This window comes from Neoarius graeffei, chromosome 27 (genome assembly GCF_027579695.1).
Source record: "Neoarius graeffei isolate fNeoGra1 chromosome 27, fNeoGra1.pri, whole genome shotgun sequence".
In the NCBI taxonomy this organism is placed as follows: domain Eukaryota; kingdom Metazoa; phylum Chordata; class Actinopteri; order Siluriformes; family Ariidae; genus Neoarius; species Neoarius graeffei.
Window position 1 is genome coordinate 7831106 of NC_083595.1, and position 23091 is coordinate 7854196.

At 40.4% G+C, this 23091-nt stretch overlaps 1 protein-coding gene across 1 annotated transcript in view; it reads right to left on the bottom strand.

Annotated features, from left to right (window-relative positions):
* The window catches only part of adgrg7.1 (adhesion G protein-coupled receptor G7, tandem duplicate 1), an 86278-nt gene that overhangs the window by 11001 nt on the left and 52186 nt on the right, over positions 1–23091 (bottom strand). The window contains exons 2-7 of the mRNA XM_060911198.1: positions 21903–21994; positions 13407–13528; positions 9674–9805; positions 2931–3091; positions 2624–2782; positions 2432–2544 (exon numbers count right to left, since the gene is read on the bottom strand). Of these exons, the coding sequence (XP_060767181.1) occupies positions 2432–2544; positions 2624–2782; positions 2931–3091; positions 9674–9805; positions 13407–13528; positions 21903–21994 (779 nt within the window). The remainder of the gene's footprint in view (positions 1–2431; positions 2545–2623; positions 2783–2930; positions 3092–9673; positions 9806–13406; positions 13529–21902; positions 21995–23091) is intronic.

Below are 23091 nucleotides of genomic sequence, written 5' to 3' on the forward strand. Positions count from 1 at the left end.
ATTAGTTTATAATTATTGTTTAATTTAGTCTTCAGGAGAGACTGCCTGCACACGGTACTAATATATTAATAGTTTTTTTTCTTACATGAAAGCTGAGCAATTTATATTATATTTTAAGGTAACTTCATGTTGTGCTGTGAGGTTCTCTGCACTTTAACTTTTGAACCAACAGGTGCATTTGGATAAGTAAAGCCTATTTTTCTGCATTTTTGTAGTCCTGGTAATCTTGTATATTGGTAAAGTTGTTTATAGGACCATTTCTCTTTGTTTTTTTAATCAATAGTTTTTCAGTAATAACTTAATATTTAACATATCACTCAATTTTAATCACAAAAAGAGAAAATCACAACAATTTCTCGCAACTTTCACTTCCTCCCGCAATGTAATCGCAACAAAAACCTAAAAAACACCGCAACTTTCATCGCAATTTTTTTGGAAAACCCCCCGCAACATCAGACATTTTAGCCCACAACAATCACAAAAAAGGCCCGCGGAATCCTGGGGGACTGGAAAAAGAAGGAAGTATGACCACGATTATTTAAAGTTTATATTTTCATGGACTGGATCTGAAGATGCTCCACTGCCACAGTGTGTTGTCTGCCAAGAGATGCTAGCTAACGATGCTATGGGATGTTTAAAATGTGTAAAACAAGATGTTTTAAAAAGCACAGATGTTTAAAATGTGAAAAAGAAAAAAAATAATGTGTACAACAACCATTTTTTCAAAAATACGAATGGAACATTAAGTATAGCAACAACAAAAATTGTAAGGGGGGGCGCTGTTGTTTATTTGCTCTCCGAGGGGGGGCTGACTCTCCCACACTTTGAAAACCCCTGAGCTAGACAATTGCACTGATTGACTTCAGATTTTCAGGGTAGGTGGGCAATGGTCTGTAGATTACCTGATTAATTTTGGGGGTAATCGGGTCAAGGTCACCGGAAAGGTCAAACTTTCAGTCAAAATAACACATTTTCTATTATAGCTCAAAAACGGTTGCCGACAGACAAATGTTTGCTGTTATGAGCCTACAGGAACTCCCAGATGGCCTTTAATTTGGCACCATGATCTTTGACCTTGAGTGACCCTGAAAGGTCAAACTCAAGGTCACGGATTTTCAGAGGGCTGTAACTTGAAAACGGTTGATTGTAGACAGATATTTACCGTTATCAACTTATAGGAAGTGCCATATGGGCTTTCATTTGGCACCATGACCTTTGACCTTGAATGACTTTAAAATGTCAGACTCAAGGTCATGGATTTCCATAGGACTATAACCTGACAGCTGATGATTGAGAAATATTATCATTATCAACATATAGGTATAAAATAAGTGCTGCCGGGCAAGATTTGTTTTGCCTGGTGACACTATTATTATTATTATTATTATTACTACTACACACTATAATATAATACAACAGAAGAGTAAAAAATAGAAGTACAGTAATTAAAAACAAAAGTCACGTGATTGTCATGTGCCGTCAAAATTAAGGCAAAGAAAAATACAAGCTTGTTAAATGCTAAAATGAAAAAGTGTGTGTGTGTATATATATATATATATATATATATATAAAATGAGTGATTCCACGCTTATGGGGACATGAACTTATTTTTAAAAATTCACCTAAAACCATTTCTTTTTTTACCATCAGGTCACAAAACATGTAATCTTTAATGAATGATATGTTAAAAGATAACTTTAATTTTCTGAGATGTAATAAAAACATATTTATATGCCAAAGTCAGAACGTAACAGAAGTGTTGTGGACATATATATTCTCAATTTTAACAATGTAGAATTACTTTTTGAAACATAGGAAGGTGATGTTTTAGCAAATATAATTAATAAACATGTGTAGTAGAATAAACATACACATTCTTTCAATAAGATTAACATGGTATAGAGCTAGATTGTAATTAATTTGTAACAGACGCGAGATGGACAATCGTAACAGAAGTAATGTAACAGACATCATTTTGGAACTCATAGGCTTGACTTTGGCATATAAATATGTTTTTATTACATCTCAGAAAATTAAAGTTATCTTTTAACATATCATTCATTAAAGATTACATGTTTTGTGACCTGATGGTAAAAAAAGAAATGGTTTTAGGTGAATAAGTTCATGTCCCCATTTCAGTACCCATAAGCATGGAATCACTCATATATATATAGCTACAATTTATCTACAACTAATTAAAGTTGGTTTTTTGTTTTTGTTTTTTTACTTTGGCACAGTGTTAGACGTCTAAACGATAATATAATCTCTTCAAGTACTCTAGAGCAATTTGGGGAGACTCACGAAGTACCGTACAAGCAAGTCATTTCATCTCGGAACTGACGTACACAGTCATTTTGTTGCCGTTTAACTCAGTGAAACGATCTCCATGATCCACCAGGTCAAAGAAATGCAAACTGTGCTCTCCACTCACCTGGTCAGGATCTGGAATATCACCGTGATGGTCAAACCCACGACAGACAGAGCGCAGCCGAGCAGACTGATCACATTTAAAGCCTGGATGTTTTCAGGGTTTAAGCTGAAACTCTGCAAAGAACCACATTGAACTTTATAGTACAGTATCACGTGTCTGATATTTTATGCTAGCATTCTATCATACGCTCACCATCAACATAGCAAAGTTGGCTAAGTTCATTGTGCCATTACATCTGCACATCTTGTGAGCAAAACTGCAGACTTTTTTACACCCTTTTGTGTTCCAGTCGTTCTTATCGTAGTCCCAAAACACACAGGTGAAATCATAGAGGTGCATAGAAGGCACATTCTGCAAAACACACATCACCGTGCAGTTTGGTAACATGGCGCAACCGTAACACGTTCCAAATGCTTTGGACATCACTACATCCACATCCAAGCCCTGTCCTGTCTATCAACTTGATTTGATCTTTTTTTCTTTCCGAGACGTCTCATACCTGGTCCCTGACAGTGAACTCAACAAAATCAAGGACATTTTCTTTCGCCGGGTATCCAGCGATCACTTTTCTCTTGATGTTCAGTGAAGGTTGGAAGACCTGCGATCTGAAGAACTGATCGTTATTGTACAGCACGAAGCCAATGTTGATGCCTTCACTCTCTGTGTGAAGAGAAAACATGGGAGAGAAAAACTGAATCGTCAAGTTTCTTTGTTATTTTAACAACAGACATTATCGCAAAGCAGCTTTACAGAATTTTAATGACTTTAAACATGAGCTAATTGTATCCTTAATCTATCCCCAATGAGCAAGCCTGTGGCGACGGTGGCGAAGAAAAACTCCCTTATGGCCCTTTTCCACTACCCTTTTTCAGCTCACTTCAGCTCGCTTCAGCTCACTTCAGCCCGACACGGCTCGCGTTTCGACTACCAAAAACCAGCACGACTCAGCTCGCTTCAGCCCTGCTTAGCCCCTAAAACTCGCACCGTTTTGGAGTGGGGCTGAAGCGAGCCAAACCGTGCCGAGTGAGGCTGGGGGCGTGAGCAGACACTCCCCTGTGCACTGATTGGTGAGGAGGAGTGTCCTCACATGCCCACACACGCCCCGCGAGCACGCTGGGATCTGTAAACACCGCAAACCCGGAAGAAGAAGAATTACGAGAATTTCTGAAGCCTTATGCGCCTCGCCTCATCTATACGCTCTTGCCAGTATCTGTCCGCGTTGTCGGTGACAACAAGCCACAGCACCAAGACCAGCAACACTAACGACTCCATGTCCTCCATGTTTATTGTTTACTATTCGGGTCGTGAGACTACCGCTTAAAAGCTCACTGATGTCACTGTTTGCGCTGCTTAACGACATCACTTGACGTCCACCCACTTTCGCTAACTCCACCCAATGTGTCCACCCACTTCCAGCCAGCACGGTTCAGCGCGGTTGTAGTCGAAATGCAACTCCAACAGCCCCGCTCAGCCCGACTCAGCCGCGTTTGTAGTGGAAAAGCGGCATTAGACAACATGAGGAAGAAACCTCGAGAGGAACCAGACTCAAAAGGGAACCCATCCTCATTTGGGTGATAACAGACAACGTGATTATAACAGTTTTAACATGAAGTCTGTTTCGTTGATGTTATAACTCTTCATTGATGGGAACTTGAACTAAGAATTTCATTGTACAAGAGGACATGTTGCTTACTGTGCATATGACAATAAACACTTTGAAACTTGAGTGCAAAACTGTTCATGGCAACCAACTGCAGTCCTAGTCCTCAGCCATAAAAGCATTACTGTAAGAGTCCAGAGCATCTTCCAAGTGTGACTTTCGTGCTGTGCATGCATGAGGACAAGTGATAAAAAACTCGGAACTGCTCGTTCTTTTCAGCAAGATACTAAAATGTCATTTTCCCTTCCGTTTGTTTGCTTGTTCCTAATGTAACTCAAAAAGTAGTGAAAGGATTTGGATGAAATTTGGAAGGAAGGTGAGCCATGGGTCAAGGAACAACTGATTAGATTTTGATGCAAATCTGGACATGTATCTGGAGCCGGGATTTTTTTTGTCTGTTCCCAATGTAACTCAAAAAGTAGTGAACGGATTTGGATGAAATTTGGTGGACAGCTTTTGTATTATCCTAGGGTCAAGTGATTTGAGATTGATGTTGATAATATGTGGCTTGGTGGAGGTAAGCCCCCAAGTGCCCTTCTAGTTCTTTATTCTTTTCATGTCTTCACTGCTGAATTGCATGTTTCTGTGTTCAATAAACACAGTTTTGAGAAATTATTATACTGTCACACAATTGCATAGTCACAGCCTTATGGTAAAGCAGTATTAGCTGTGATAAAGCCAAAGAAAGTCTAAAAAGTTTCCTGGACAGATGTAATTGTAATAGTCTGGTTCAGTCTGGCTGAGTTCGATCGGATTCAGTTCAGCTGGATTGGATTGGATTGGATTGGGCGGCACAATGGTGTAGTGGTTAGCACTGTCGCCTCACAGCAAGAAGGTCCTGGGATCGAGCCCAGCAGCCGACGAGGGCCTTTCCGTGTGGAGTTTGCATGTTCTCCCCGTGTCCGCGTGGGTTTCCTCCAGGTGCTCCGGTTTCCCCTTCAAGTCCAAAGGCATGCAGGTTAGGTTAGTTGGTGGCTCCAAATTGACCGTAGGTGTGAATGCGAGTATGAATTGTTATCTGTGTCTGTCAGCCCTGCAATGATTGATTAGTTAGTTAGTTAGTTAGTTAGTTAGTTAGTTTATTAGGATCCCCATTAGCTGGGCACAGACCCAGCTATTCTTCCTGGGGTCCAACAATAAAATCATATACAGTTAAAATTCTATACAATTCAATACATTCATTCAATCAACCATCAATTGAAGACAAAAAAAAACATATAATTTAATTACTTTAATAATGATTTTAAACCTGAAAAATCTCTACCTCGATTCTATATTAACCTATTTTATATATGATAGGCTCAGATATTTTTTTACGTGTTTTTTGAAAACCACTTTACTATTCAATGTAGTTAACTTGATTGGCAGCTTATTCCATGCTTTAATTGATCTGTATTCAACAGTGCGTATAAATGCATTAGTATTAATCTTTGGGACGCTCAGTCGCCCTGCTACTGCAAGCCTTGTGTTATATGTATGAATGTCACAACTTTTATAGAGCAGATTATAGTGATTTAATGGAGTCTTGTTATGTAAAACTGCCCAGGTTGATGTTAATAAGGAGACATAAAACCTATCCTCCACTCTTAACCATTGTAAAACTGAGTGCATGTAATTGATGTTTGTTGTGTAGGAACATTGAAGAACAAGACGTGCTGCCTTGTTTTGGACTCGCTGAAGTTTAGTAAGGTGATCTTTGGTGGCATTTGACCACACAATATTACAGTAATCCATCTGCGCTAAAACCAAAGAGCATACAATCCTCTTTCTAAGTTCCTGGGTAAGGAACTGGCCACTACGTCTGAGTAATGCCAAGCCACTACTCATTTTCTTAACCATGTGGTCAATCTGTTTAGACCAGGACAGTCTGGAATCTATGATGACTCCAAGTAGCTTTACTTCCTTTACCTGTTCAATTTGTTCTTTATTAATACCGAGATTAAGTGCTGAGTCATGACTCAATGAATGACTAGAGCCAAAAACAATACTTTTAGTTTTTGATATATTGAGAACAAGTCTATTTTGTTTTATCCATCTTTCTATTGCTCCTAGCACCTTATTTAAAACATGTGTCAGTTCGGCTGATGTTTTTGCAGATGTATAAATGGAAGTATCATCTGCATACATTACAATTTTTGCATTTTGTACAGCTAAAGGTAAATCATTTGTAAAAATGGAGTACAACAAAGGTCCTAAACAGCTGCCTTGTGGCACACCACAGTCTACATTCACACTACTTGAGAAACTGCCATTAAAATAAACTTTCTGGGATCTATTTGTTAGATAGCTGTTAAACCAATTTAAAGCTGACGTTTTGAAACCATACCTCTCCAACTTTTGAAGTAACAATCCATGATCAATGACATCAAATGCTGCAGTGAAATCTAACAAGACAGCACCACATATTTTTTTGTTATCAATTTCTTGCAGCCAGTCATCAGTCATTTGGGTTAAAGCTGTACATGTTGAAAACCCTTTTCTGTAGGCATGTTGAAATTCTGTTAACAGACTATTCTCAGAAAAATAAAATTGTATTTGATTAAAAACAATTTTCTCAAATATTTTACTAAGTGCAGGGAGCAAACTTATTGGTCTGCTATTTGATGGTGTAAAAGTTTTCTTTTTATCTTTAGGTAGTGGTATAATTTTTGCTTCCTTCCAAACTTGGGGAAAAATGCCACTCTTTAAGCTGACATTGAATATGTGGCATATGGGGTGGGAGATGTAACTCACTGCCATTTTCAGAAACTTTCCATCTATATTGTCAATACCTGCTTGTTGGTCCTTGCAAGATGCATTAATTAACTTGCTTACCATGTCTTCCTCCACTTTGGCAAACTGAAAGCTGCAAGATTGCTCCTTAATTAGTTGCATTATCATAGGGTTGGAGTCATTACTCCCCTTTGATAATTGTTCTTTCCTTAATTTAGCCACTTTTGTTATGAAAATAAGTATTTAGATGATTGGCAATTTTTATTGGATCTGTGATGAATGTCCCATCATTCTCCATGAATGTTGGTTGTGAGGGTGTTTTATTCCCCAACATACTATTCAACATTTTCCATATTTTTTTCCCATCACTGCTAAATTTACTTAACTGTGAAGTCAAGTATACTCTCTTTTTCTTCAGGTTAAGTTTAGTGACATAATTTCTTAATTTACAATATTGTCTTCTATCAATTACGCTCCTGGTCTTGTTGGCTATTGCCTTTGCCTCATTCCTCAGTGCCATCTGTTGTTTAAGTTCTTCGTCCACCCAAGGTGCTCCAAAGGTTCTTACGGTCATCTTTTTAACCGGCGCATGCTGGTCTATCACCGGCACAAACTTGGACATAAATACATTTAATGCTGTGTCTGGTTCCTCCTCCTCAAGTACACTTGACCAGTTTATCTTACAAATGTCATTTAAGAAAGCCTCCTCGGAAAACCTTTTAAGAGTCCTTGTCAAAATGACTCTTGGCTTAGCCTTTGGTACACTTCCCTTCCTTGCAATAGCCACTAAATTATGGTCACTGTAACCTACAGGAACTGAAATAGCTTTCGAATATACTTCTTTTCTATTGACATAAATGTGGTCAATACAGGACGATGTCGTAATACCTCTTTTGTTGATGCTTATTCTAGTTGGCTGCTTCACCATCTGTTTTAAACTACATGAATTGGCTATGTTCATGAGCTTCTGCTTTAAAGGACAATGTGGTAGCAGCCAATCTACATTTAGGTCACCTGTTAGGATGACCTCCATGCTTAAGTCATATACCTGATCAAGCATACTATTCAATTTATCTATATAACCAATATTTGCACTGGGAGGTCTGTAGCAACAACCCACCAATATATCCTTTTGATACGGTAAGTGGATTTGCAACCACCTTATTTCAATATCAGTTGGTTCTAGGTCTTCTCTTACTTTTACAGGAATGTGATCTTGAACATAAAAGGCTACTCCACCACCATGACAATTTCTATCTCTACGGTACATATTAAAACCTGAAATAGACATTGCAGCATTACTAAAAGTTTCGTCAAGATGAGTCTCTGAGATAGCCAGAATATGAACAGAATTAGAGGTTAGGAGTTCTTCAATGTCAGTGATTTTGTTTCTCAAACTGCAAATGTTCAAGTGAGCTACTTTCAGTCCCTTCTTGGGTAGCCCTGCAGTAGAAAACATTTGTGTCAGTAAAAAAACGAAAGTCCTTTTTTTGAGTGTCATATCTTATTACTTGTCTGTGGAGTCTTTTTTCTCTCCTTGCCGGATTATTAGTTTGTCATAGCGCAGAAAAGCAATGTCCCCCCTCTCTCTGGCTTCTTTCATTTTAGGCAAGAGCTCCTTCCTTCTTTGTCTCACCGACTCTGGATAATCCTCATTTATAAAAATCCTAGTCCCCTTCAATTTTCTTGCGTTCCTTAGTACCATGTCTCTATCCTTTGTACGATGGAATCTCACGATGACTGGACGTGGCCTACCTTGAGTGCCATTGCTAGAGATATTCACATTTCCAGTATGCCATGCTTGTTCCACTGTGATTGTCTTTGGGTCCAAGTTGAGTTTCTCTTTGAATATTTCCAGAACCTTTTCTTCTGTGGCTAAATTGTTCTCTTTTTCTGCCTCTGGAATTCCATCGATGATTATATTTGCTCTCCTTGCTTGCCTGTCGAGGATGTCAGCTTTTTCGTCCAATATCAGCATGGATTCAGCCAGTCGATCAATATCTGTTCTTAGTGATTTACAGCTAGCTTGAATTCCTTTATTTTCACATTTAATATCATCCAACTCCTTTTGTGTAAATTGTAAACTTGTTCTTAAGTCTTGCAAGTCTTTTAGCATGTCATCAATCCTTTTATTACATGTCTCCATAATGGTACTAACAGAAGTTTTAAAATTGCTTTCCTGCTGTAATAAAAGTTCTTTGTAAAAGAGTTTTTGTTGTTCCAGCAGTTCTTGTAGATGTACCATTGATACAGTTTGATCATAGTCTTTCTCCCCTCTTTCTTTGTTCCCCTTCCCACCAGCCATTTTGTCTTGGGTCTAGACCCAACACCAGCTCTAGTTAAAAAAAACAGTCCCAGACTTTCCAAAATCTTCCAAATTTGCCCCAACAAGGTTTCAGTTCTTCTGCTTAAAAGCTCCTTTAAGAAGATTTGTTATCAAAGCAAGGATTACAGAGATATTTGTGGAATGATCTGGCGACTTGTCCAGGGTGTACCCCACCTCTCACCCGTAGTCAGCTGGGATAGGCTCCAGCTTGCCTGCGACCCTGTAGAACAGGATAAAGCGGCTAGAGATAATGGATGGATGGATTGGATAGTGATGTACAATCCGTGGCTCTTAAAGTCCTAGTGCCACAGTGCAAGGATTTTATTTACATTTTATTTCACTTTAAAGCTCACTGTGAGATTAAAAACAGTCTTGTGTGCACGTCTACACTTCTATACAAAGTGATATCAAAGTGTTTACTCTTGATGAAAGCAAAGGAAATTTTTTTAAAAACCAAACACCTTGTCTTGTGCACAATTAACTTCATGGCTTTATCCTGATCCTGGAAACACTGGGTGTGAGGTGGGAATGAATACTGCTCTACCAGTGCTATAAAGTATGGTACCTTTTTTAAGCTTGACCTTTATCTGGACATCAATGGGAATATGATGGTTACTAAGATCGACAAAGATGTTATTCATCTTTATTCTGTTGGCTGAGAAGGTGTCCGAAGAACCTGCAGAAAGTGCATTTAGATCCAAAGCTGTCAAGAATATTTAATATAAAAGAGCATGAAATGTTTTGCATAGAGTGATGGTTTGAGATTCCACTACAAGTGGTCTCCAGGAAGACATTCACTTCTGTTATTCTCCAAAAATGATCCAAGGAAGGACAACCGGTGAATCGGCGACAGGGTCATGGGTGTCGAAGGCTCATTGAGTCGCATGGGGCATGAAAGCTAGCCTATATGATCCAGTCCCACAGAAGAGCTACTATAGCACAAACTGCTGAACAAGTTAGAGCAAAACCTTTCTGTTTTAGCCAGCGTTAACCTTTTCAGCAGTTTGTGCTACAGTACGGTAGCTCTTCGGTGGGATTGGACCAACACGTGAATCAATGAGCCTTCGACACCCATGACTCTGTTGTCAGTTCACCGATTGTCCTTCCTTGGACCACTTTTGGTAGGTACTAACCACTGCATACCGGGAACACCCCACACGATGTGTCATTTTGGAGACGCTCAGACTGTCACCTCGCCATCACAGTTTTGCTCAGATCCTTACGCTTGCCCATTTTTCCTGCTTCCAACACATCAGCTTTAAGAACTGACTGTTCTCTTCCTGCCTCATTTATCCCACCTCTTGATAGTTTCATTATAGTCACATTCTGACCAATTGGAATCACACAATGCTCCTTCTTTATGTTTGGTAAATATTAAACTATGTACATACTAACAACTAATGTAAAAGAAAAAAAAGCACATGGTTTGGATCAATAAGAGCACTAATCTGCACTTCATGCTGTGTAACCCAATAGAGAGCTGAGTGTGTTTTACCAGAGGTGGACAGTAACGAAGTACATTTACTTGAGTACTGTACTTAAGTACATTTTTTGAGTATCTGCACTTTACTTGAGTATCATTTTTTTGGAAAATTATGACTTTAACTTCACTACATTTGAAAGGCAAATATCATACTTTTCACTCCACTACATTTCTATCAAGGTCCTCGTTACTATGAAGCAGCTTTGAAAGTGGATGTTTCTTGCTTTCTTTTCAAAAACGTGATTGTTTTTTTCGCAGGTAACACTGAGACAGTCTATCAGTAATCACTAGGGTCATGTCACATCCATAGACTGGATAAAATCAAGTTCAATTTCTCAGCAGTATTATTTGAACACAGTCAGTTGATGGCAGAATGAAAGGAGGCGGTTTTTCTGGAGAATGCGTGCCCTCATGGCCCATGAACCCATGTTTCAGTTTTCTGAAAGGATTAAAGATTCGTTTCGTTTTAAATGTTTGCTTTGTTTGCCGAAAACGAACCACATCACGGCCTACAAAAACTCGCACTCCAACCTGCGGAAGCATATTGAGGGATGTAAACATTTTATTCCAAGAGAAAGCTTGTAATGAAGTTGTCTGTGCTGGGCAGTCTGGTTAGTCAAATGACTTTCTATAGATTTGCCCGCCAAGTTGCCGTAGCCTTGTCCACGGCTAACATTTGCACATAGCTAGTTAACTTGGACACTGTTAGTTAGCATGTAAAAACAGAGTTACTCTAACATGAATAACGTTAGCATAATTTTGCCAAATAAACGGAATGTAGAAATCTTTCTTTTCTAGTAACGTTAGCTACCCAATATGATTTCGAGTTTGAAAAGAGTTTGCTAGCATGTCAGGTGGAGCTTCAGCTCTACAGGTTCTACAAACTAGTCAGAAAATCCGGTCGGTTGCTTGAGAGGCATTAGGTTTTGTAAGCGTTATGGCGATAATGCAACAGTGTGTTGACAGAAAATGTACTTTTAATACTTACGTAAGTATTGTTAAAAGCAAGTACAACCCCGATTCCAAAAAAGTTGGGACAAAGTACAAATTGTAAATAAAAACGGAATGCAATAATATACAAATCTCAAAAACTGATATTGTACTCAAAACAGAACATAGACAACATATCAAATGTCGAAAGTGAGACATTTTGAAAGTTCATGCCAAATATTGGCTCATTTGAAATTTCATGACAGCAACACATCTCAAAAAAGTTGGGACAGGGGCAATAAGAGGCTGGAAAAGTTAAAGGTACAAAAAAGGAACAGCTGGAGGACCAAATTGCAACTCATTAGGTCAATTGGCAATAGGTCATCAACATGACTGGGTATAAAAAGAGCATCTTGGAGTGGCAGTGGCTCTCAGAAGTAAAGATGGGAAGAGGATCACCAATCCCCCTAATTCTGCGCCGACAAATAGTGGAGCAATATCAGAAAGGAGTTCGACAGTGTAAAATTGCAAAGAGTTTGAACATATCATCATCTACAGTGCATAATATCATCAAAAGATTCAGAGAATCTGGAAGAATCTCTGTGCGTAAGGGTCAAGGCCGGAAAACCATACTGGGTGCCTGTGATCTTCGGGCCCTTAGACGGCACTGCATCACATACAGGCATGCTTCTGTATTAGAAATCACAAAATGGGCTCAGGAATATTTCCAGAGAACATTATCTGTGAACACAATTCACCGTGCCATCCGCCGTTGCCAGCTAAAACTCTATAGTTCAAAGAAGAAGCCGTATCTAAACACGATCCAGAAGCGCAGACGTCTTCTCTGGGCCAAGGCTCATTTAAAATGGACTGTGGCAAAGTGGAAAACTGTTCTGTGGTCAGACGAATCAAAATTTGAAGTTCTTTATGGAAATCAGGGACGCCGTGTCATTCGGACTAAAGAGGAGAAGGACGACCCAAGTTGTTATTAGCGCTCAGTTCAGAAGCCTGCATCTGTGATGGTATGGGGTTGCATTAGTGCGTGTGGCATGGGCAGCTTACACATCTGGAAAGACACCATCAATCCTGAAAGGTATATCCAGGTTCTAGAGCAACATGTGCTCCCATCCAGACGACGTCTCTTTCAGGGAAGACCTTGCATTTTCCAACATGACAATGCCAAACCACATACTGCATCAATTACAGCATCATGGCTGCGTAGAAGAAGGGTCCGGGTACTGAACTGGCCAGCCTGCAGTCCAGATCTTTCACCCATAGAAAACATTTGGCGCATCATAAAATGGAAGATACGACAAAAAAGACCTAAGACAGTTGAGCAACTAGAATCCTCCATTAGACAAGAATGGGTTAACATTCCTATCCCTAAACTTGAGCAACTTGTCTCCTCAGTCCCCAGACGTTTACAGACTGTTGTAAAGAGAAAAGGGGATGTCTCACAGTGGGAAACATGGCCTTGTCCCAACTTTTTTGAGATGTGTTGTTGTCATGAAATTTAAAATCACCTAATTTTTCTCTTTAAATGATACATTTTCTCAGTTTAAACATTTGATATGTCATCTATGTTCTATTCTGAATAAAATATGGAATTTTGAAACTTCCACATCATTGCATTCCGTTTTTATTTACAATTTGTACTTTGTCCCAGCTTTTTTGGAATTGGGGTTGTACTTCAGTACTTTGACTTAAGTAAAAATTTGACTGAACAACTTTCACTTGTATCAGAGTAACATTTGACCAGCGGGATCTGTACTTTGACTTAAGGAATAAACTTGGGTACTTTGTCCACCTCTGGCTTTACCGAGAGAGAGATGGATGTTCTCCAGCTACACAAACCTGAGCAAGCAGTAATTTTGGATTTCTGAACTTTGGGACACTTTGAATGACTGTATGGCGATGTTCGGCTGTACGAGCGACGATCCTTTATGACTCTGATTCAGGGAAAATGTCTGCAGCCTTTGGGTGAGCCTGTGAAGATAATGAATAAACACAAACAGTTGAACAAAACACTGACCTCATTTCCTACAGCTCAGGTTACAGGGTTAGACTTTGAATGCACTGATGACACTTTTTTCGATCTTGCTCTGTTTCAGCCAGCTTCCTTTTCTTTAAACACTCCATGTTGTGCTTTATTTTTTCAATTGTGTGCAATTATATACAAAATAGAAAAAGGATTTGCAAACAATAGTTACTACAATTATTGATGGAAGGTGTGTGTGGCTGTTGAAATAGTATAAACTTTCGTGACAACAGCCACCCACGTCATGTTACATTGTTTTTTTTGTTAGAACAAAAGAATTATACAAATATACATAAATACACTGAATACACTATACTTATTTACACACAACTCTATGCATATTTACACTAACACAAACACTGAGCCTATAACCTATCATAATAGAGTTTTTAGGGTATAAAGAAAGAAATGCTTACTGATGATTTAAAAATAGCTATGATTTTAAGCATTTCTTTATTTTTACCCTAAAAACTCTATTATGATAGGTTATAGGCCCTATTAAATAATGAAAGTGATCCTAAATTTTTTATTCTTGCAGGAATTCCTTCCCAGAGTTTGGAGACGGTAAACTGAAAAGAAAATTTGCCATAACTTGTCTTGGCAGGTGGACGAACAATATTCCCCGAGCCGAAAATGTGGTATTGTAAGAAGGTTGTTCGTTAGCCATCCCGAGCAGATTTCTAAATGTTTTAGGAACCATGTCTGTGAAGGTTCTCAGTCATCCAAGTCATTGTAAACCATATAGGTGCTAAAGAAGGCACCTGGACTTGCTTGAAATTCTTGAAGACGTTTCACCTCTCATATCTGAAAGGCTACTTCAGTTCTGTCTGACTAGTGGGGAGTTCCAGATATTTATCCTCTAGTGGACCAAAAGCAACCCTAAGGAGACCCGTTGAGGTCACATGGGTCGTTGACCCTCACAGTCGTCCTGTAGGTGTTAGGGTCACTGGAGGCCGGGTGTGAACGGTGTTAGCAGCCTAGAGGGTCGTTAAAGGGCTGATGACACGAACATGACTCTATGCAATTTCTTAAACTATACAACATGGCAAACATGTTAGATTTCTGTTATAATTACGTGAAAAGAAGCTGTTGTTACGCGAATATCCAACTTTTAATTGCACAGCGCAAGAAAACTGGGTCCGTGGCTCGCGGCCATGTTGTGACGTCAGCGGAAGAACACGCTGCGGTTCACTGGCTGTTCTACTCAATGGAAATGGCGCATGAAAACGCCGGTGAACTCTCTAGCTCTTCCTCTTCTGGGAGTCTAGAATTGTGTTGTGAGTGGGATAGATCGGAAGAATCAAGTGATGATGAACACGGGTGCATCCAACCGTACAGGTTTGAACCTGTTACTGTGCAATCTGAGAGCGACTCCAACTCCAAGATGGACAGCGGACAGGCAGACAGCCCAGCATTGAACACCACAAGGTTGGATAACAAGGATTGGTAGGTCAACCCGTATTTGTTCAAAATGTTACGGAATCAATATTTTAATATTGTGTATTGTTGTCTTGCATGTGTAAACACTGCTTATATCATGTACGCCGTATGCTACACTGAATACATAGTTCCTAATGGAGCATGCAAACAGCTAACATAATAAGCTTACGACTATGCCTGATCCGTGATACATTTAGGATAATATTGGCAGGCACGTCTTCTAGTTTATGGCTTCTTAGTTTTATCCTTGAATGAAGCAAAATATTTGATAACCTACATCAGCGTAAGCAAATGACAATCTGTAGCCTACTTGTCTGGCTAAGTTAGCTTTCCCTCAGTGTTTGCTTTGAGAAACAAGCTTTCACAAGCAAATACATGACTGATATCACACTGACTTTATGATTACATTTATGACTATCATGAATGTGTACTCTATGAGCGCTCTGGAGCGAGTCACTTCCAAGATGGCCGCGCAGACCGCATGGTTACTATTTTTAGCATCATGTCGGAGCACTCTATAGCTCTACGTACATTTATCTTATGTCGTTTCTCAACACATGTTCTGACAGTTGGACTGTCTTTGGAGGAGTCGCCTTGTCCCAGGCGACTGCTGGATCTGGCATAGCTACTAGTAGACCCCCTCCGGAATACTGTAGGCACTGCTGATGGTAGCAGCACACGTTTGTGCTAAACTGAACACCCAAGAGATTCTTTTAAGCTGGGAAGGGTGTCAAAACAATCCAAATCAAAGTGTTCAGAGCACAGGACGGATGTTGGTGAGGGCTCCCACTTGTCACGAGTGCGCCTGACTTGCTTCACCCACTTCGCATGCAGCTCGGGATCTCTGGGAAACTTGAATAAACTTACCCCATCCTTGTGGGTTTTGGAGCAAAAGCCGGCAACACAACGCGAAGGCATAATAACTAATAAATATATATATATATATATATATATATATATATATATATATATATATATATATATATATATATTAGTGCTGTCAAGCGATTAAAATATTTAATCGCGATTAATGTCGCGACTGTCATAGTTAACTCGCGATTAATCGCAATTTAATCGCACATTTTTGTCACATGAAAAACCATTGTAAATTCTCTTATCAGCATAAAAAAGTGAATGGGCTTGCTCACCGTTCGAACTACGGGGGTACTCGGGGGATCCGAGATCCCCTGAAACAGACATGAGATCCTTTGAAAACATGATTTGGGAAATGTTGGGGGGTCTCTAAAATATTGGCAAAATGATGTTTATTGACAGCAATCGTGTGTAACAGGAAGCATTTGCATATCCGAAGTGAGCGCGCGATGGAGAGCCCCGCTCTGAGACAAGCGCAAGCACCCCCCCCAAGGGAAAAAAAGGGACCCCCCGAAAATATTGGCATAGTTCGAACACTGGTTGTACCAATGTTTTTTAGTTTTTTTTTTATTGCAGAGCATAACACGTCTTGTCACAGCCACTGCAAAGTGGGGCTGGAGCCGCTGATGGGAAAACGAAACCTAAGCCGAGCACCGTGGCTCTTCGGGGGAGGGCAGAGGACTCTGGCTGTGCGGGGCGTGGCATCATGTCACAGAGCGTTAATCTCGCGCTAAAAAAATTATCGGCGTTAAAATTGAGTCAAGTTAATGCGTTAATAACGCGACATTTTTGACAGCACTAATATATATATATATATATATATATATATATATATATATATATATATATATATATAGGTCCTTCTCAAAAAATTAGCATATTGTGATAAAGTTCATTATTTTCCATAATGTAATGATAAAAATTAAACTTTCATATATTTTAGATTCATTGTACACCAACTGAAATATTTCAGGTCTTTTATTGTTTTAATACTGATTATTTTGGCATACAGCTCATGAAAACCCAAAATTCCTATCTCAAAAAATTAGCATATCATGAAAAGGTACTCTAAACGAGCTATTAACCTAATCATCTGAATCAACGACTTAACTCTAAACACCTGCAAAAGATTCCTGAGGCTTTTAAAAACTCCCAGTCTGGTTCATTACTCAAAACCGCAATCATGGGTAAGACTGCCGACCTGACTGCTGTCCAGAAGGTCATCATTGACACCCTCAAGCAAGAGGGTAAGACACAGAAAGAAATCTCTGAGCGAATAGGCTGTTCCCAGAGTGCTGTATCAAGGCACCTCAGTGGGACGTCTGTGGGAAGGAAAAAGTGTGGCAGAAAACGCTGCACAACCAGAAGAGGTGACCGGACCCTGAGGAAGATTGTGGAGAATGGCCGATTCCAGACCTTGGGGGACCTGTGGAAGCAGTGGACTGAGTCTGGAGTAGAAACATCCAGAGCCACCGTGCACAGGCGTGTGCAGGAAATGGGCTACAGGTGCCGCATTCCCCAGGTCAAGCCACTTTTGAACCAGAAACAGCGGCAGAAGCACCTGACCTGGGCTACAGAGAAGCAGCACTGGACTGTTGCTCAGTGGTCCAAAGTACTTTTTTCGGATGAAAGCAAATTTTGCATGTCATTCGGAAATCAAGGTGCCAGAGTCTGGAGGAAGACTGGGGAGAAGGAAATGCCAAAATACCTGAAGTCCAATGTCAAGTACCCACAGTCAGTGATGGTCTGGGGTGCCATGTCAGCTGCTGGTGTTGGTCCACTGTGTTTTATCAAAGGCAGGGTCAATGCAGCTAGCTATCAGGAGATTTTGGAGCACTTCATGCTTCCATCTGCTGAAAAGCTTTATGGAGATGAAGATTTCATTTTTCAGCACAACCTGGCACCTGCTCACAGTGCCAAAACCACTGGTAAATGGTTTACTGACCATGGTATTACTGTGCTCAATTGGCCTGCCAACTCTCCTGATCTCAACCCCATAGAGAATCTGTGGGGTATTGTGAAGAGGAAGTTGAGAGACACCAGACCCAACACTGTGGATGAGCTTAAGGCCGCTATCGAAGCATCCTGGGCCTCCATAACACCTCAGCAGTGCCACAGGCTGATCGCCTCCATGCCACGTCGCATTGAAGCAGTCATTTCTGCCAAAGGATTCCCGACCAAGTATTGAGTGCATAACTGAACAATTATTTGAAGGTTGACTTTTTTTGTATTAAAAACACTTTTTTTATTGGTCAGATGAAATATGCTAATTTTTTGAGATAGGGATTTTTGGTTTTCCTTTACTTTTTTGCCAAAATCATCAATATTAAAACAATAAAAGGCTTGAACTACTTCAGTTGTGTGTAATGAATCTAAAATATATTAAAGTCTAATGTTTGAGTACATTACAGAAAATAATGAACTTTATCACAATATGCTAATTTTTTGAGAAGGACCTGTATATATATTATAATAATGTATAATAATAATAATACTAATAATGATAAACTGAACACCTCTCGCATCAACAACAAACTGGTAAGTTAGGAGGAAGATTCTTTCGCTGATGTCATATAGCCCCTCCTCCTCATTCGTCTCCTGGGTGCTGCAGCCCCGTCAAATTTGCCCAAATAGCCGCGTTTTTTATCATAACTTGTAAAATAGGCGCCTTCGTGAATTAATATATGGATCATCGGGAATTACTTTTTATGTTATAAAACATCGCCAAAAATGTCAAAAACGTGTCATCAGCACGTTAAGGCGATCTGTGGGTCGTTGGCTCTCTCTGCCATGTGAGTAATTGAAGTCAGCTGAGTCTTGGTGTGGATGTGTATTCAGTTTTCTGGGAAGTGTGCCAAGGACTGCATTCAGAAGTGCAGGTATCCCAACTGGGCTTTCATCAAGACCAGAAAAAGAAACATAATGGACAGGGAAGAAAACAGCAACAAACACAAGAACATTGTCATTCCCTACATTTCTGGACTAGAAACTCAGGAGGCTCTTTTATAAACACAACATCCCTGTACACTTCAGACCCAGTAACACTCTAAGGCAGAAATGTGTCCACCCTAAGGACAGAATACCCAGGCACAAACAGGACAACGTAGTGAACGCAATTCAATGCAGTGAGGAATGCACAGACCTGTACAGTGGGGAAATGAAACAATCGCTTCACAAGCGCACGGCTCAACACAGGAGAGCCCGTTCCTCAGGCCAGGACTCTGGAGTCTATCTTCATCTCAATAACAAAGGACACTCGTTTCAGGACTGCGATGTACATATTTTAGCCAGAGAAGACCAGTGGTTTGAAAGAGGAGTAAAAGAAGCCATCTTCGTCAACTTGGAACAACCATCACTGAACAAAGGAGGTGGTCTGAAACACCACTTATCGGCCACCTACAATGCAGTCCTTGGCAAACTTCCCAGAAAACTGAATACACATCCACACCAAGACTCAGCTGACTTCGGCTACATCCACACGACAATGGCAACGAGATTTTATTTAAAAAAATATCGCATCCACATGGGCAACGGATCAGTAAAATATCAGGTACATATGGCAACGCAACGTTTGCTGAAAACGATGCAATACACATGCCACACCTCTAGGGGCGCTGTAAGACGGTCCCATCGGAGACACCAGAACAATAGAAGAAGTAGGACGCATGCGCATGAACCCCTTCTTCTACCCAGCATGAAGCAGTGTCAGGAACAAACACACAACAAGAAGAAGATGGCTGCGACTACGTGAGGAAATCGTGCCTTCTGTGTGTACAAATTAGTTTTATTAGTGTGCATAGTTTTATATAACTTAATTTTCTTATTGTGTGTGAACATTTTGAAAAGCATTTTTATATAATTTATATAACTTTTTATATTGTGTGTGAACATTTTGAAAAGCAGTCTTATCCAATAAAAAAAAGAAATTCAAGAAATGGTTCAGTTACTTGTTTATTTAAAAGAAAAGCTGTATACAAAAGTGAATGCAATGCAGTGGTTCATACAAAACAGCGAGAGTGCTGCTTGTTCTAGTCATGTGGTTGTGATGTCATCGTAAACAAATCCGTTCTACTCATCCAGACGACTTCGCAACGGCGCCGTTGCCAGATTTTTCCACCCTGGAACCCGTTCTCAAAAAATATCATTGTGGGGCACCCAATACGCCGGTGCCGTGTGGATGCCAGGCTGAAACGATAAACAATTTTATCAGCCCATGTTTACATTAGACCGTATCAGCGGATCATCAGATTAACGTTTTTAAAACGATTAGTGTGCACACAGCAACGCCAATACACGATTTGCGTGCACACAGCAACACCAATACACGGATACGCTCGGCTCCGCAGGCATCCTGCGCTCCAAATCACTCCGCCCTGAACAGCGAGTGCCCTCTGGAGGGTGCGCACTCCAGCCTTGCGCAGCTCACAGAGCACGCAAGTGAAGTGCACGAGCCACGATTCGGGACTGAGCCGCTGTGTGTGTGATCCCAGTGCATATCACTTACCACTTGCAAGTGGAAGGATGGCAAGCCTAAAGACAATCATAACTACACAATGGGCAGTATTTGCATCAGTATTTGCAGTATTTTCATACTTTTATACTTTTTAATGAAATGTGATACAGGGCGGAAGTCCGCGCCGTTTTTCAGCAGTCGCGTCACATGACCAACGCCAGCGAATCAGGAAGGTGGATGTCACAGTGACGTTGTCCAATGACGACGCCAGCTAGAGCTCAGCACAGCGTATCCGCGTATTCTCAATGTTTACACAGCACCGGACCAGACACGATCTGGATTGAATACGTGGACCCTGGCAGATTCCCGTTTCCCGGCGTTTCCAGGCGGTTTAATGTAAACGGACAGTGCATCCGCGAAGAAAACGAGACAGATACGGTCTAATGTAAACTTGGCCTCAGATTCACCTGAATCCGTTGCCGTGTGGGCAGGGCCTTCAATTACTCACATGGCAGAGAGAGCCAATGACCCACAGATCACCCTAACGACCCTCTAGGCTGCTAACACCGTTCACACCCGACCTCCAGTGACCCTAACAACCTACAGCATGACTGTGCGGGTCAACGACCCATGTGACCTCAACGGGTCTCCTTAGGGTTGCTTTTGGTCCACTAGAGGATAAATACCTGGAACTCCCCACCAGTCAGACAGAACTGAAGAAGCCTTTCAGATGAGAAGTGAAACATCTTCAAGAATTTCAAGTAAATCCAGTTGCCTTCTTTAGCACCTACAGTTTTAGGAACTAGTGAGTTATTATTTACAATTTTATACACTAGTACAGACGTATTCATCTCATCTCATTATCTCTAGCCGCTTTATCCTGTTCTGCAGGGTCGCAGGCAAGCTGGAGCCTATCCCAGCTGACTACGGGCGAAAGGCGGGGTACACCCTGGACAAGTCGCCAGGTCATCACAGGGCTGACACATAGACACAGGCAACCATTCACACTCACATTCACACCTACGGTCAATTTAGAGTCACCAGTTAACCTAACCTGCATGTCTTTGGACTGTGGAGGAAACCGGAGCACCCGGAGGAAACCCACGCGGACACGGCGAGAACATGCAAACTCCTCACAGAAAGGCCCTCGCCGGCCACGGGGCTCGAACCCGGACCTTCTTGCTGTGAGGTGACAGCGCTAACCACTACACCACCGTGCCGCCCAGACGTATTCAATTTGAAAATATTCTCAAAAGTTAAAAGCTATTTTGAATCCATTTGCATTTATAATTAACATTGTGTAACGTCCACAAAACAAGTCAGTTCCTGTTCTCACTTTTGAAATTAACAAAACCAAAATGCAGCTTGTCATGTTGCATTTCATTAATTTTCAGAAAACATCATGATATAAAGGTTATACACGTGTGTTCAAGGACGTCATGAGATATCCTGTCATCACATAACTGACCAGGCTGAACTAATTTTTAACACTTTCAAGCCTCAGCAAAGCTTTCCTGTAGATGTTCAGTTGAGTAAAGAATTGATGAATTCAGTACCTGGTGATGGAATCAGCAGTGACGTTGTTCAACTGCTTCATATCAGCAGTAAGAAGCTGGCTGACTGTAGTGATGGCTGCAAGGTGGACATCCTGACAGCACAATCAATCAATCAATCAATAGAACTATGGCTATTAACAGTTACAGTATTCCACGAATCTGAGACATACATGAGCTGATAGCCAACGAGATTGAGTGGAATAACTGTTTTATTCTATCCGCATTCACTGGATTTTGACAAACGGAGCATTTTCATTTTTATTTTTTTGCAAATTCGATCAATAAAAACTTTACACAAAATGTCCAACAACATCATTTCCGCTTAGAATATAAACAAACCGGTGAAATGACAGGAGCAATTTGTGAAAAATGCTATAATAATCATTCTTGAAAAATAAAAAAAGATGCGTTCTTACTATCAAATACTTTCATTCCATATTTTGTTGCCTTTTTTTTTTTGCATTTTTTGGGGTTTTGTTTTCGAGTAGAGTTTTTATTTTGTCCTCGGTTGATTCAGTAACACGCTCCGCCATTTTTTTTCTCTACTCACGGTATATGAGCTGATAGCCTAGTAGTAGAGTAGCCAATCAGAGCGTATGATTGCTCATATCCAGTGAATGTGGATAGGATAATATAATTTGTATGGCATACCAAATTTTCAGAGCCTTTTCTGTCTCAAGTCACTTGTTCAGCAGAAAGTTGCATCATCTGAATTTCATGACGAACACGGGAAGAAGAAAATAAATTCTTTTGTTTCCCCCCCTTTTTTTCAGTGATGTTGACTGATGAAGTACAGCACTGTCACACACTGTTATTTGGATGCTAGTTAAAGACATTGTGTGTTAGCTTATTCTGTGGTTTTAAAAAAAAGTAATCTTAAACACGTTTTCTTAAATTCCTATAATGTTGACTTGCACAGAACAAATAGCGCTGTAATCACATGGAGTCATGCAAACGCTTAAAGAACTCGGTTCAAAGGATTTAACAACAGCAAAGGCCAACATAAACGTGACATTTCCGAGCATTCTTAAACGTCATGTTGTGCACCACTGAGGTAAAATGAAAAGAAACGTAACTGACTGCTGTTTTGGTTTGTGAGCAGACGGTTGACTATTTTTGCAGCAGTGCTGATGCCATTCCATTGTAGCTCTGGCTGTATGTTTAGGGTCATTGTCTTGCTGGAAGGTGA